This window comes from Carassius gibelio, chromosome A1, assembly GCF_023724105.1.
Source record: "Carassius gibelio isolate Cgi1373 ecotype wild population from Czech Republic chromosome A1, carGib1.2-hapl.c, whole genome shotgun sequence".
NCBI lineage: Eukaryota > Metazoa > Chordata > Actinopteri > Cypriniformes > Cyprinidae > Carassius > Carassius gibelio.
Genome location: NC_068371.1, coordinates 24,529,917 through 24,546,378, shown reverse-complemented (window position 1 = coordinate 24,546,378; position 16,462 = coordinate 24,529,917). Strand labels below are relative to the sequence as shown.

Below are 16,462 nucleotides of genomic sequence, written 5' to 3'. Positions count from 1 at the left end.
GGTCATGAATGCCAGATTAAATCATTACAGAAAAATACCAAGAATTACCTTTTGAAATATTCCACCTCGCGTTCGGTCTCGTCCATGTCTACGCTGTCCAAATCAATGTCTTTGGGCAGAAAAACATCATCTGTTGGACAATAAGAGAGTTCTGACTCTGATTTTCTATTCAAAAATGGACAAATGTTTTCTTTTTATCCTTTATCTTCACAGTTTGGCAATTCACAACACTCACCTATTGAGTTACTCGTCTTGTCCGCTTTCTTCTTCTTATTCTTCTTTGCTTTACTTTTGGGCTGAGGGGACTCATTGTTTGGGACTTTGCCGTTCTGCTGAGGAGGTTCTACAGCTGAAGATTCAGTAACGGGAGAGTTCCTCTCGTCTTTCCCTCCATTCTGTGGCTTTTTCCCATTAGTCCTTTCGTCCCTCTTGATCTCGGTCACTGACTCGTCTGAAGCTTTCTGCTTGGCTTTGGTGTCAGTTTGAGGGCTGGCTGCATTCCCGGCTTTGGGAAGCTCTGAAGCTTTGGAGGTCTCAGCCGGCCTCTTTGTGGCCTCACTGTTGGGTTTGGAGCCATACGCTTGCTGCTTGGGTTTGACCTTGGTATGGGATGACTCCGGGTGGGAGGAGGTGCCATTCTGGAGGGCGAGAGACTCTGAAGGTCTCTCTTTGCAAGGCTGTTGCAATGGGCCGTTCTTCCCACCAGTGGGGGATTCAGGTTCTATACGAGGCTCCTTAGGACTGAGACGGATGAGATTGTGCAGTAGCTGTGTTTTGCCGTTCTGCATGTTCTTTTCTAAAACGCTCTGTGCTGTCTGCTGAAGAGGCTGAGGGCTGTTGGTTGTTGGAACAAGAGGATTCTCAGATTTGGTTACCTCCTTGACTTTGTCTTTCTTTTTCTTCTTAGATGCCCGCAACTGCTGCATTTCCTGCAGGCGGAGCAGCTCCCGCTTCAGTGCTGCCTCCTCCTCCTCCTGTTGCCGCCTACTCTGTTCCTTTAGAAACTGCTGTTGTATCTCCAGTTCCCGAGCCTCCGCCTCTAGACGGGCTTTCTCCTCCAGCTGCACCCAAACAAACCGCCAGACAGTTAACTCCATGACACCCCAAAAGAGAGCTTAATCCCATGACTAGTGTGTGTGTGTGTTTTTTTTTTTTTTATATATATATATATATATATATATATATATATATATATATAACTTATGCATTACTCATTCCTAAATATCATTAAGCGTTTTGGGTCAACATGGCATTTTAAAACCGGAACTAATCTTGCTTTGTCATATAAAGGTCAAATTATTTGACATATTATTTGACATTTCATGAGGAGTGTTTTTCCAAATACAAATAAACATTGTTGAAGTTTTGATTAAAAAGTGCCCTCAATCGATTAAAAAGATAATATCACACTTTTTTAAATTATTATTATTAATCATGACTAATCCTAGCATTTAAGTTTTTAAATATAATTTTATATTGAAAAAAAAAAAAAAATCACAAATTAATGCAGAAATATCAAAGACAGTATTTTTTAAATATTTGTTTACTGGTATATTTTTTATGTCTGAAGTTGAGTATCACTAATACTACTCATGTCTCTATGAAATAACCCCCCCCCCCCCCCCCCCCCCCAATATTTAAGCATTGACTATAGCCATTCAACATTACAGTAGCTATAACTGCTATCAATTGTATTATTTTCATTATTTATCATTAAAATTATCAACATTTATTAGTCTTAAAAAAATTAGTGAACTTCTAGTGAACTTAATCTTTACAAAAGCCGCGTTTCCACCGCAGGAACTTTACCCAGGAACTAGGGACTTGGTCCGGTACTTGGTGTGTTTCCACCGCAGGAACCAGGAACTAAATAAAAGTTCCGGGTAAAAAAATGCCCCTCAGAAAGTCCCTGCTGGCGAGGTGGTACTTTTTTAAAGTTCCGGAACTTTCGGGGGCGGGACTTTGGCGCTAAACATCCTGATTGGTTGAGTTCACGCAGCATTGGTTGAGTTCAACCACCATTTATTCGAATCAACATTTTCAAAATATTACTGTTATTGTGTCATGAAATGTAATTTTAAAAGTATTTCAGGCGAGAATGTAGTTGTTTAAAACTCAAATCTGTGGTTTATTTATAAAGACAGTGCCTATTTAAAAATGTGTTTCGCCGATCTCAGAGACGGTAAGCTCCACTCGATCAGCGGGAGCTCAGTCCTCATGTATCCGCAGAGAGCAGCCTCATCTCGGATAGATCTTCTGATATGTGCCGCTGGCTCTGATGTCTCTTCAGTGGTTAAACATAAAATATAATTCAGCTGCGGGGTAAATCTAACAGGTTTTCTTTGGTCTGTATTCAATTTATCTATATGTTAAAATGAAAATAAAAAAGGCAAGTCTATATAATATTTCGTTTCATTGCAATGGCTGTATATAACATTACACATATCCCTGAACTAAGTACATTTCTGCAGCTGTTATTATGTTTAAATGAAAACGAAAGGAGGCAGTGGTATTTTATATCCTATTTAGTTTTATTGTAAATATACTGAGGGGAAAATAACAGTAGCCAAAGCGATCTGAGTTCACGCAGCATTGGTTGAGTTCAAACACCATTTATTTGGATCATTTTCAAATATTACTGTTATTGTGTCATGAAATGTAATTTTAAAGTATTTCAGGCGAGAATGTAGTTGTCTAAAACTCAAATCTATGGTTTATTTATAAAGACAGCGCCTATTTAAAAATGTATTTCGCCGATCTCGTAGACGGTGAGCTCCACTCGATCAGCGGAAGCTCAGTCCTCATGTATCCGCAGAGAGCAGCCTCATCTCGGACAGATCTTCTGATATGTGCCGCTGGCTCTGATGTCTCTTTAGTGGTTAAACATAACATAATTCAGCTGCGGGGTAAATCTAACAGGTTTTCTTTGGTCTGTATTCAATTTATCTATATGTTAAAATGAAAATAAAATATTATAATATAATATTATAAATATAATATTTAGTTTCATTGTAATGGCTGCATATACACATATCCCTGAACTAAGTACATTTCTGCAGCTGTTATTATGCTTAAATGAAACCAAAGGAGGCAGTGGTATTTTATATCCTATTTCATTTTATTGTAAATATACAGAGAGGAAAATTACAGGATTTGCGTCGTCGCTGACATCACACTCCCCAGTCGAACGCACGAAGTCTGAACTAACTACCAATGATGCACGTCCAAAATCAGCGTACCTTTTTTTTTTTAAATCAGCGGTACTTTGTATTGAGAAACGCGCTCAGACCTACGTCACCAGTCTATTTGCCTAATCTACCCGGTACTTTACACCGTGGTGGAAACGCAGAAAGCAAGGGGTCTGGGGGGGAAAAAGTTCCTGGGAAAAAAAGTTCCTGGTACAAATGTTCCGGGTAATTTCGGTGGAAACGCGGCAATAAACCCATTATAATAAATGTCATATTTACCTGTGCCCTTCAGCAAGAAGGAAATCTACAGAAACTGAAAAAAGTGATCAAACACTGAATTCTAAATTAAAAATAGATAAATCCTTAAAGTTACAAAAGATAATAATTTCCTTTTGTTCTTTGATTAAGATACATTGCAGAAGCTGGGTTATTAGGTTATTCTGGCTGCTGAACATGACACAGCTCTGACGCGCATCCTATTTTCTCACATTCTCTCATAGTTTCATTTGTGCTGTAATATGATACAGTACTTTAAAGTATTTGAGTGTGCATTTGAAGAGCACATGTTACAAGTACAGTATAATGACTGACATGTTTTTTTTTTTTTTTTTTTACTGACATAAGACAACATCATGTGACCGCAGTTCACTGTAGTTCTACTGAAGCTCCCTCGTACATTTTCCTCCCTCATTTGACTAGCGCCTGTCGCTGAGGTGAAGTTGGAGTGTGCATTTGAAAGTCTGCCGTTTGATGTGGTCATAAAGACGTTCTGCTTCTAAATAAACAATTCTTGTCGAGAAAAAAAGACAGAAGCAACAGTTGTGACTGGGGATGCCCAACACTATTTCCACCCCTGCATTAATTGTGTTAAATATTTGTAATGCTCTTAAGCTGAAAAAAAAATATTGCATGCATTAACGTGCTTATTTTGACAGCACTAATATATATATATATATATATATATATATATATATATATATATATATATATATATATATATATATATATATATATATATATATATATATTTTTTTTTTTTTTTATAATAAAAGGTTATGCAAAACTACTTAAGACTTTAGTCTTTAGAGTTTTTCTAAGACTTTATTATAATGAAGTAAAAAAAAAAACATTATAAGAAACAGTTGTATTGCATTTTAATATAGTCTTATGCTGAATAGATTTAGAAAAAAAGTGTATGTGAATTCCTGATTACAAAATGAGTTTACCTTCTTCTGTTTGTGACGGGCACGTTTGGCTGCTTTGGAGCTGCTGGGTGGTTTGCTGTCTGCGCTGTTGATGAACTGTAACAGGTCCTCTACCTTGCGATCGTCCTCCACCCCATCCCGCTCGAGCAGCAATTCTTCTTTTTTAGGCTGTTCCTCTTTGCGCTTAGTTAGCCTGAGTCGCAACTTCTCCCGCATCTCTGCATAGTTCCTACTGGTGGGTGCGGCAGGGGGCTACGCGCCACAAACAACAGAAGCCTGATTAGCTTATTTAATGATAGACAGGTAACATGAACTGCTTCCACAAATGTTCCTTTAACGATATGATTTACATAAGCAGTGGAGTATGCAAAACTGATATGGTGCAGGAAATAACTGCATGCACTGATCCATCACTAACACTGTATGAACATCAAAGTGGTTGACTATAATTGAAATAGAACTGGATGGTATGATGTATGCAGTGAGTTAGGGCAAAAAAGGGTCTACTATATCCTGGTAGATGTATGTTTTTACATGGATGCATCAGTGAGCAGGACCGCTTTGTGTTAATGTTAAAGTGACAAGTTGTATCTTGCATCATGTACCAACTGTTGCAAATACCATTAAGCCCATTATCAGTAGATGATATGGTTGATGGTATGGCTTGCCACTAATCATTATTTTCTCTTAATGAATATTAAATCAATAAAAAACTAAACTAAAATCAATTGTTTTAAATGCTACAGGTGAATTTAGGCATCATAAGCTTATAAAGTACCGTATGAAAAGTGGATATTTATTTTGAGATTTGCTAAACGTTATATTTTACACTTTTTGAGTGAGTGGCAACGGCAATTTAAATGGGAAAATGGGAAATGAGAAAGCACGATTTAATATCCCAAAATAAGTTTGATATATATATATATATATATATATATATATATTAAAACTAAAATCAGCTGACATCCAAAAATGTATTCATACATGCCAGACAATATAATCAAATGACATGTATCTTTTATTTAATCTCAAGTGTTTAATTGTTTTATTTTAAGTATTTAATTTTTCAAAAACAGCTATTACCTCTTGATAATTTAATTAACCATTTTTGCTATCTATTATATTGTGATAAATTGTGAATCATATTATATTCAATAATCTATGCTGTGATGTACTACTATGGTCAAACCCCCCGACCCTAATTAGGAAGACTTTTAATTGAACAGTTTGGTGACAGCCAAATGAGAGTGTTTCCATACCCCTCCGTGACCGAAGAATTCACAGTAGCAGCAGTCACAGTACTTTCCTTCCTTCTGATTGGTGGAGGTGGAGGTAGAAGAGCTGTGCTCTGAGCTGCTGTCCTCATCTTGGCTCTCCTCTCCTTCATATGGTTGGTGCTCATAGCCTCCGTTCCCTTCACAGCGATGACCCTCACAGTCTGGATCACTGACAAAAACATCCCAACTGTGACTATATGGATCATACTCTGGTGTCTTTATTAAAAACTGAAAGCTTGACATGGTATTGAATACAACAGCTTGTCTATGCGTCTCAGATGCTGGCACAGCAGGGACATGAGACAGAAAACGTATAAATCAGATACTTGGGGGACTGACCTGCACACACTATTTGGACCACTGACTAAACCCTCGCCCAGGGTGGTTGGCTGCTCACCAGCTGACAAGCACAGACCCTGATGGATATCCATGTAGCCTGGAGTTACAGTCTTTGGGAAGGACTGGGTGCCTATACTGGGTAGGTGTGTGTTGGGGGAAGAGGGATGCGAGGTTCCGCTGAGAGGGGGGAGAGACGCGATACTAGTGGGACTATTCCTAGGAGCAACAGGAGTGGGATGTCTATGGTCCTCTTTACCTAAATTATGGAAAACTTCATCTATAAAAAAGGGAAAGGAGGAAAAGGAGGAAAATAAGCACAGGAAAGCCAGAATCCAATCGAAACACTCATGATCAGGGTCATTTAGAAACGTGGAAGTGATCATTACTCGACTGGACAGTGGTGGTGGTACTGGAGACAGAGGAGGTGGCAGAGGAAGTGGCCATCACCACTTCGCTCGCCTCCATGAAGGCATCTTGGTAGTTGAAGAGACACTTTTTCTTGGCGCCGTTCTTCTTCTCTTTGTCATATGGAGCAAAGTGGGGATTGACATTAGGGTCCAAACTGGAGGAGAGAAGGGGCACGTCGGGAAGGGGAGGGCCCAGCATGTCACCTTTGATAAGGAGAAAAGTTTCAGGGTCAGAAAGACACTTAAAACAATAGAAGTCATCACACAAATCCTTTTAGGTACATTAGTGACCATTTAAATGCATATAAAATAAGTATATAAATACACATCTGTACAGTGCCAAACTGAACAAATAGTTGTTACTACAGTGACGTCACCCAACTTTTGGACACAGACGGCTCGTCTGTGGTGTGGTGCTAGAAAATTGTGTTTTGACTCATTCACAAATTTTGATCTCTTCCCAACAGTTTCTCACCACTAGCGATGCGGTCTCGGGGAAACCCATCAATTATGGTCCAGAAAGAGCATACTGTTAAAACTTACTGAGTATAAACATAACACACCTCTGTGGACTGCTTTTTCCTATTGATGGCTAGGTGACTAGATGACTCTGATCGTTAACATTACTCAAATACAGCTCAGCCAAACAGCTTCAATTGTGTGTAGTTTTTAGTTTATTTACTTCGGTTTAAGTTTACTTAGGCTTAAGTCGAACTTTTACTATGGTTATCACTGTGTCAAATCTTGTGAGTGAATCCTGTATCCCATTTATATTCGGGGGATAAGATTATAGAAAATAAAAACTTTAACTTCTACATTTCAGAGATTCCCTCAGACATTTTAAGGCAGTTGTCACTCCCAAATCTCTTTAGTGTGTATGTGTCCGTTCTCATGAATTTTAAACGCATTGGGAGAACGGAATCTGATTTTGTGACTAAATAAAATACTAACGTAATGTATTAAGCTTATTTCTCAGATATTTTAGTCAAGTATCTGAAGTAGTGGTTGACGGATATATTGGCCCTTTGTCATAATCATGTCATTTTCTCTGTGTGCTGCATGTAAAATGAGTGTTACCTTTGCTTTATTTGAAAAATATGATTCCCAGTGCACACAAACTTCCCGAAATACTGAGTGCCCTGTAGGTTACAGTGTTTGCTTCCTTTTTAATTAAATTTTTTATTAAATATTTATTTGTAAAAAATACTTTGTCATCTAAAGTATGTTTATTTTACTCATTAATTTTTTTTAATCCATTATCAAATGATTTCTTAAGTTAAGTTTAAGTTAAGTTTATGCATTTAGCAGACTTTTTTATCCAAAGCGACTTAGAGTGCATTCAGGCTATCAATTTTTACCTATCATGTGTTCCCGGGGAATCGAACCCCCAACCTTGCGCTTGATAATGCAATGCTCTACCATTTGAGCTACAGGAACACAAGTATTAATAAATAAATAAATAAATAAACTATATTGGTCGACCAGAACGATGAGGGTGGACTTGTTGCAAGGTGCCAAGTCGTACAATTTAGGGGTGCTAGGTTGCTCCTTTTAATATTGTAAGTATCTGAACACAGAACCTGGTCCTGTATGCACATTGTGCTTTTCCAAATTATAACAGGTTCTTCCACAGATGCTATTTTTTTAAGTGGCATGAAACCAAAATTCTTTGAATATACTTCTGAATGATCAGATCCCCAGAAACTTTAATACCAGATCTAAATGGAGCCTGTTTATGTTTAAAGCACCTGAATAATTCTTAAAAGCTTGTGTTTAGTCAAACTGGAAGTGTCGTTTTGTCCACTTTGAAGTGTGCACATCATCTTTAAAATGGCCTGGGCAACTGACCAGGTAGGGGTTCCTGGAGAAGCACAGAAGGGTTCCAGTTTTTCATCATGTGCGTGTCCCAGAGGTTCTCTAGTTTGAGCGAGGGACATGGCAAAGAGCCGTTCCAGTCCCCTGCTGTGTTGAAGCAGCTCTGGTAGACGTGCTCTGGTAGGGTGGGGTTGAACACCTGCTGCTTTCCACCTGTTTGATTGGATGTGGGGGTGGGAGGGAGAGTCTAGAAAAGATGATGTGAAGAGAGTTGGGATCATCACATGAAAAGTTCATGAAGAAATGTTCTTTTAAAAGGATTTACAATAAAGCAACTGAAAATGTAATGGGAAATTTATGATGACATCGTGTCACTGCTTGATAAGCAATAGTCAATGATGTGGAAAGGGACATACCCAGTGAGAAGTGAAATTTAGCACCTGTGCCTTTTTTAAAGATTATAATTTCTGATACAAGTCACCCCCTTGTGGCTGGAAAAATATCAGCAAATTCACCAAGCAGCTATAACCCACACAACTCTGGCTGGGAATTTCCTGTGCATTTCAGTGCTTGTGCGTGCGTCTAACCTTGCTGTGTGTGAGCGGAGGGGTGGAGTAGAGGGTGGGCAGCAGTGGTCTGGGCAGGTGGGAGAGGTTGTGTAAGGGTAGATGGCCGTGGATGTGGGGGTAGAGGTGGAGGGCAGGGTGGGCTGCCGTCTTCTCTGAGAAGAACTGGTGACCCCCCGCATGCAACCTGGTGGAGTTCAGGCTGGAGGCACTACTGTCCCCGTTGCCCTGATTGCACACATGGCATTCGCATGGATGTTGTACCTGATCCACCTACATAGGAAACAAAGATTTAGCATTTTGCCAGAGGCCATATTTGATAATCAACTTTAGCACAAGGGCTAAACTTGTGTACATGTGTAAGAGCTCAAGCAGATTAAGTGTTTTGTACTCAACCATAAAAATACATTACTTAAGATCAGCAATGCTGAATTATTTAATAAATATGATATAACTGAATTCCAAAAAAAAAAAATCCTAAAACTGTAAACAAAGATTTTTTTTATAACATATTGCATTATAAAATAATTAATACAATTTTACATAATATTTTGACATTTTCACTTTTATCACAAAATATTTTGAAAATCTTAAATGGGTTGAATAATTTTGATCAAAATTGTGAGAGTATATATACACTCAAGAGGCCACTTTATTAGGTACACCAGTTCAATTGCTTGGTAACACAAATTGCTAATCAGCCAATCACATGGCAGCAACTCAATGCATTTAGGCATCTAGATGTGGTGAAGACAACTTGCTGAAGTTCGGACCGAGCATCAGAATGGGGAAGAAAGGGGATTTAAAAGTCTTTGAACGTGGAATGGTTGTTGGTGCCAGACGGGCTGGTCTGAGTATTTAAAAAACTGCTGATCTACAGGGATTTTCATACACAACCACCTCTAGGGTTCACAGAGAATGGTCAGAAAAAGAGAAAATATCCAGTGAGCAGCAGCTGTGTGGATGAAAATGCCTTGTCGACTTCAGAGGTCAGAAGAGAATGGGCAGACTGGTTAGAAATGACAGAAAGGCAACAATAATTCAATTAACCACTCATTAAAACCAAGGTATGCAGCATGCCATCTCTGAATCCCAACACGTAAAACCCTGAAGCAGATGGGCTACAGGAGCAGAAGACCACACCGTGCGCTACTCCTGTCAGCTAAGAACAGGAAACGGAGGCTACAATTCACACAGGCTCACCAAAATTGGACAACAGAAGATCTGAAAAACACTGCCTGGTCTGATGATTCTCGATTCCTGCTGTGACATTCAGATGGTGGGGTCAGAATTTGGCATAAAGGACATGAAGGCATGGAACCATTCTACCTTGTCTCAACGGTTCTGGCTGCTGCTGGTGGTGTAATAGTGTGAGGGATATTTTCTTGGCACACTTTGACATACCAACTGAGCATTGTTTAAACCCCACAGCCTATCTGAGTATTGTTGCTGACCATGTCCATCACTTTATGACCACCATGTACCCATCCTCTGATGGCTACTTCCAGCAGGATAATGCACCATGTCACAAAGCTCAAATCATCTCAGACTGGTTTCTTGAACATGACAATGAGTTCACTTTCCTTAAATGGTCTCCACAGTCACTAGATCTCAATCCAATAGAGCAATTTGGGGATTTGGTGGAACAGGAGATCCGCACCATAGATGTGCAGCCGATAAATCTGCAGCAACTGCGTGATGCTATCATGTCAATATGGACCAACCTGTTACTAGCAAGAAGTACCTAATAAAGTGAGTTTATGTATGTATATATACACATACACACACATTTATGGAAAATCGACTATTTGCTTTGTTAGATCATGCTATTTTTGTGTTAGTAATTAAACTACGTTTGTTCTATATATATATATATATATATATATATATATATATATATATATATATATATATATATATATATATATATATATTCTTAAAGTCCCAGTAAGATATTTTCTTACACTCTACCTGTGAATGAGGGTATGACGGAGGCGGACGGTCATTTTTCCCTCCAGAGAGTGACACTTTCTGGCCTGGAGGCTCTTCACCACTCTCCCTCTCCTCGTCATCTCCTTCAGAGGAGCTGCTACTGCTGCTGCTCCCCCGTGAAGACTGGGAGAGTGAGAGAAGAGGGCTTATTACCATCCAAGTAACTTCATTTCTAAATTCAAATGTCAAATTTTTTTTTTTTCAGCTGACAAATGTTAATTTTACACTGTAGGTGACAACAACAGATGATCAGCAGCCACCTACTTTATCTTTAAGGTTCATGCTTTCTTCTCCCCCACTTAGCTGACTGTGGATGCCATTAAAGCTGGCCACCACCGCAGGGTCTTCGTACCCACTCAGAGGGTAGATGGCAGACATTGGAGGCACTTCATCATCGCTGTGGAAGAAAAAGAAAGTAAAAGAAACCTTATGACTCAGCCGTTGGGAGTTGTGATGTAATAAAAAAAAACTGATGACACTGCGCTATTGAAAAACAGAAACTTACTGAGCTCCGCAGGAAAGTACATAATGAAATCATGAATACAGTAATGACTATAATAATTGGAACTTGCCTGATGTGACTCTTATCTGATCTTGCAATACTGTCCACAGGTGACCTATTACAAGTACTACACCTTACAAAAAAATTCCCAAGTCTACATTTCAGCATTATCCACGTAAAAACCCTTGACTCACAAAATTACTATAAAATGCTGCCATAAAGCAAGCAGACAGGGAACAACACATTTTTCTGCAATCACCTGCAAATGACTGCATTTTGCATTTATATACACTACAGTGCAAAGTATAAATCTATTTTTAGATAGATTCAAATCTTAATACATATTAAAATAGAAAAGTGAATTAAAAGTGCAATACAGCGGGGAAAAAAATATTTATTTGATCCCCTGCTAATTTTGTAAGTTTGCCCACTTGCAAAGAAATTAAGGGTCTGTAATTTTTATGGTTGGTTTATTTGAACGGTTAGACAGAATAATAACCAAAAAACACATTATATAAAGGTCATAAATTGATTTGCATTATGAAATAAATAAGTGTGTGAAATGAAGTAAAACATGACTTGTTGGCAAGCCCAGGGGTGAGAGATTTTTTGTACTTGATCAAGTTTGCACTCATCTCAGGAGGGATTTTGATCCACTCCTCTTTACATATCCTCTCTAAATAATAATATAATATAGTTTTTAAATTAATTTAATGATGACCATAACGCTCTTCTTTCAAAAACAAACAAACAAAAATCTTACCAACCCAAACTTTTAAATGGTTGTGTGTTTGTGTGTGTGTGTGTGTGTGTGTGTGTGTGAACTCATGTATATATAAAGCTGTTTTACTTGAATGCAGTGAGAAAAATTATTTCCTCACAGAACTGCACACAAAATGTAGTCTCACTGACACACAGTGACTCATAATGTAGCTCCATTAATGAATCACTAAAAAGAGTCATTAAAGAGTCACTGGTTCAAAGTAGCCCTTCAATGAATTAGCTTATCAAATCTGTCAGAGGAGTTACTAAATCAATATTTGACTCACTCGCTAAACTTCAAGTTGTCATTACTGTCAGTGATATGTACTACTTAAGGCTCATGAAAATCTTCAGTGTCATTACTGACTGATGGTTAATATGGCAATGTGTAGTTAAAGACACAAATCATTTTTGTAATAAACCTTATTTTCATAAAAGCAGAAAATTGGTAGATATTTATGGGACCGACATTGAAAATGAGTGTTTAAGCAATCAGATGAATTTCATTTCAAGCAGAAAGCACAAAACGGTTTTAACTCACAATGTGGTGGTGCCATCATGTGGCAGGATGAGGCGAGGGTGCTGCTGGATGGTGATGGGGGAGCCCGGGGTCGAGCCGGACCCTGAGCTACCTGATGACATGCTGGGGGGATGGACCTCTGACAGGTAGTTCCGGGGAGGCTCCGCCTGCAGGGGCAGCTTCAGATGCAGATCCTCTGCCATAGGAGCATCCATGATGCCACAGGTCAGAATGTGAGACAGGCTGCAGTCGTCACAGGTGCATCTGGAGGTAAATTCATTAATTCAGTGATTACACAGGCTACCAATATACAACAGTGTAGGGTAAGGATACTCAAAGGACACTAAAGCTTGCTTGTCTTTTTTGTCTCTTGTTTTCTAAAAGTGGCCCCTCTTCCTTTAAAGAAAGACCAGCCAATCAAACTTATTACATACACATTATACAAAGATTATAACTGAATGAAACTGTTAAGTACCTCCTTCTGTAGTTGCAGTTGGGACAGTCTGGGATACTCAGTCTGGATGAAAGCATCTGTTTTACTGTGTCTGTAAACTTACTGTCACCACCCAGAGATTTTTTACTGTTCGGTAGAAGCTGCAATCACAATATTAAAACAATAATTGTGAATACAGCTGCTTTTACAAGGAAACACATATGTGTGTCTGTTTGTGTGTATATATATTAGTGGTGTGCCGTTATCGGCGTTAACGTGCTGCGTTAATGGGAGACTCTTATCGGGCACTAAAAAAAAAATATTGCCGTTAATCTATTTTCAAAGTTGGGTTTGAGAGCTGGGTCTATACTAGGCGAGCTATGATGACTTTCACCTTGATATTTTAGCACGGATGTATACCTAACTGAATTGAACTGTAGGGGGCGAGAATGAGTCTTCTTTTTCTTTTCTTTTTTTAAGAAGCTTCCCAATGGAAACCTCGACAAGACGCATGCCTGTTTCACACAATATCTGTCTGCAGTGCGTATGCAGTCCGTGTGCGTTACGTATGTGGTGCAGAAGCAGCACAGACTCTATGTGCTTTCACACAGGACACATTTGAAGTGCGCTACTCTGTACGTGAACGATCGCTGCACTGCTGCAGATGCACTTTTAGTCATTATTTTATTTGGGTAACACACATATTCTGCATACCTTTAGCAGATTTCAAATGAGCCATTTTAATCTATTATATGGGATAATAAGATCTATATATACATATGTTTCCTTGTAAAAGCAAATATGACTGTTTCATATTTTAATATATTTTACAGTAATTTATTCTTGTGACAGTGAGGAAAAATATTCAGCATCATTACGCCGGTCTTTAGTGTCACATGTTCCTTTAATATGCTTATTTGCTGATCAAAAACCTTTCTTATTATCATCTATGTTGAATATATTTGTGTTGCTTAATATACTTATATTATATATACATTTTTAAAATTGGCAATTGGTGACTGAATGGGCAATTTTCATTAGGGATGTTGATCTTAAACGGTTAACTCTTAACTGGCGTTAAGAATTTTGACTGATTGATACAATCAGTTAAACGGTTTTAAAAGTCATTTCTTTATTTGTATGGTGTCATTTCTTTATTTTTGTGGATTTTTAGAACAGAAAAAAAAAAACATATTTTGTGTATAATAAGTAGCATTTCATCCAGAAATATGCCTAGTGCCGATGTAAAATGTTTACAAACATTATAATAAACACTGTTAACATAGCTAGGCTATTTTAGTTTCCCTCACTCCACAACAAATTCTTTCAATTAACAGTAAGAAAAAGAACAAGATTTAAAAATAGGCCTTTAAGAAGTTATAGCACTATAAACAACAAGCCAAAACAAATTAATTTAAGCTAAAACAAAACTGAAACCAACGTTGGGTCTCTCATTCTGGTATTCTCTCATATTTAAACTGAGCAGTGTTTTTTTTTTCCCCATATTTTTGACAATTTATGATATTGAACAGGCTGCATTTTCAAGGTAGCAAAGCTAATGTGTGCGCGCATACAGCGCAACCTCTTGAATTTTTTCCCTCTAACAGTGGAAGCAACTAGGCTACTCATTTTAGTCATGAAAATAATCGGAATTGTAAATGGTTTGCCTTTATTTGTGTATATTCACAACAAACACAAATCTTTGTTCGTAAAATAAGCTTAACGAAAAACATGACGGCACTTTTCGCCGTCTGGTTTCTATTCGCGCAGCACAAACATGAACCGAACCTGCGTTTTTCGTTCATTTTCTTAATGTATTATTTAAGTAAAATTATATTTCTCGTATCGGCCTTATTTATTTGTATATATATATATATATATATATATATATATATATATATATATATATATATAATATATAATAGCCTAGCTTTATTATGTTTTTCTCCACTTGCAGAAGCGCTGCAGGTGTTAATTTTGGTACACTTGACACCACCTTTTTTTTTTTTTTTTATTCTCAATAAGCCCAATGGGATAATAAGATCTGGTTTGGAGAAAATATTACCTGCTCTTCAAACAATCTTTTCTGTTTGAATATCTCTGCATCTTCTTGGAGCATCCGCTGCTTGGTTCTTAAAGACATCTTATTAAAAAAAAAAGAAACTCATTTAACTCCACTCAATAAACTGCTTTGTAAAGGACAAATTCACGTATGAAGATTAATAATGCAATTATTGCAATGATTGACAGAATTTACAACTTACATTTCTATTAATTAAAGACTTGTGAGGTTCTGTCCTTTGATTTGTGAGATTCTGACCTTCCACCTTGAAAAGCAACTGCAAACAGGCAAAACTGGTTTTAAATGCAAGATCATGCAAGAGAGCCACCAATGATTAGCTCAGTAAGGCTACATTCACTTTACTGGCCAACAAAAAATACCTGCTCATCAACATAGTCATCAATCCTCTTCTCACACTCCAGCCATTCGAGGGCCACTGCACTCATCTCCTGGTCGAGCTGGTGGTATCTCTCAAGCAGTGTACGGTACATATCCTCACTGTATGAATCATGGGATGTTGTGCCCTGCCTATTCAACGAAAACAAAATAATGGCATCTATACACAGTGGAGTCCTATAAGAATGATAAAGTTTTAACTGATTCATCAAAGACCATACCTGAGCCGGGCCACTAAGGCAGGTAGACTGTTGTGCAGGATGGGTTCAGAGAACACCAAGTTCTCAAAAAGGTGCTTATTGTGGAGCTCCCATGTCACTTGAAACTTCTGCAAATGTTCATTCTCCTGAAGAAGAAGAAGAAAAGTGCTAGTAGTAGTAGCCTATACTGATGCTGGTGCTTAAACAGATTTTCATTTTTCATATACCCGCAAACAAGTCATTATTAATGGTGCTGCAGAACGAATGGTATTGTTTGTTACTATTTAAAATACAAGTATCGACTTGATAGTGAAGTACCAGTACTTTTGACAACACCAGAATGTATGCATAATATGGCTTGGTTGCAACAACACACCAGGGTGAGCAGGAAGCTGCTGATGGTGCGGGCCGCCTGGCAGAGTGCGCTGTACTCCTCTAGCAGCAATGAGATGAACTGGTGGGCCTGTGGAGGCCCTTGAGCGACTGCACCAGGTGCCTTTGAGCCTGTGGACAAGTGCTTGAGCAGCCGTACTTTCATCTCTAACACGTACTCCCTTGCCTGCTGTTCCAGACGCTGGTACAACTGGTAAGGATCTTTCTCACAAAGCCTAAATAAAGAGAAAGCGAGGTGAGGCTTTGGGAGGAGAGAAATAAAGAGATTCCAAGAGTCGTCCAGTGGAGTTATTAACGTGATAGTTTATTAAACAGGGTCAGCAGATCTACAAGACAGCAGTGCTTGATGTTATTTTCACTGTTGTCAAGAGCCTGAAATACAGCACTTACAGACTTAACTTTTTT

General features: G+C 38.3%; 1 protein-coding gene across 2 annotated transcripts in view; it reads right to left on the bottom strand.

Annotated features, from left to right (window-relative positions):
• LOC128016429 (protein FAM193A-like) overlaps window positions 1-16,462 on the bottom strand; it is a 29,786-nt gene that overhangs the window by 1,032 nt on the left and 12,292 nt on the right. For both annotated transcript variants that reach the window (XM_052600921.1, XM_052600930.1), the window contains 17 exons: window positions 16,041-16,272; window positions 15,686-15,810; window positions 15,449-15,596; window positions 15,271-15,345; window positions 15,072-15,149; window positions 13,049-13,167; window positions 12,595-12,837; window positions 11,054-11,186; window positions 10,769-10,912; window positions 8,819-9,070; window positions 8,265-8,478; window positions 6,396-6,620; window positions 6,010-6,286; window positions 5,653-5,839; window positions 4,415-4,645; window positions 236-1,061; window positions 49-130 (listed from right to left, as the gene is read on the bottom strand). In XM_052600921.1, coding sequence (XP_052456881.1) covers window positions 49-130; window positions 236-1,061; window positions 4,415-4,645; window positions 5,653-5,839; window positions 6,010-6,286; window positions 6,396-6,620; window positions 8,265-8,478; window positions 8,819-9,070; window positions 10,769-10,912; window positions 11,054-11,186; window positions 12,595-12,837; window positions 13,049-13,167; window positions 15,072-15,149; window positions 15,271-15,345; window positions 15,449-15,596; window positions 15,686-15,810; window positions 16,041-16,272 — 3,591 coding nt within the window. The remainder of the gene's footprint in view (window positions 1-48; window positions 131-235; window positions 1,062-4,414; window positions 4,646-5,652; window positions 5,840-6,009; window positions 6,287-6,395; window positions 6,621-8,264; window positions 8,479-8,818; window positions 9,071-10,768; window positions 10,913-11,053; window positions 11,187-12,594; window positions 12,838-13,048; window positions 13,168-15,071; window positions 15,150-15,270; window positions 15,346-15,448; window positions 15,597-15,685; window positions 15,811-16,040; window positions 16,273-16,462) is intronic.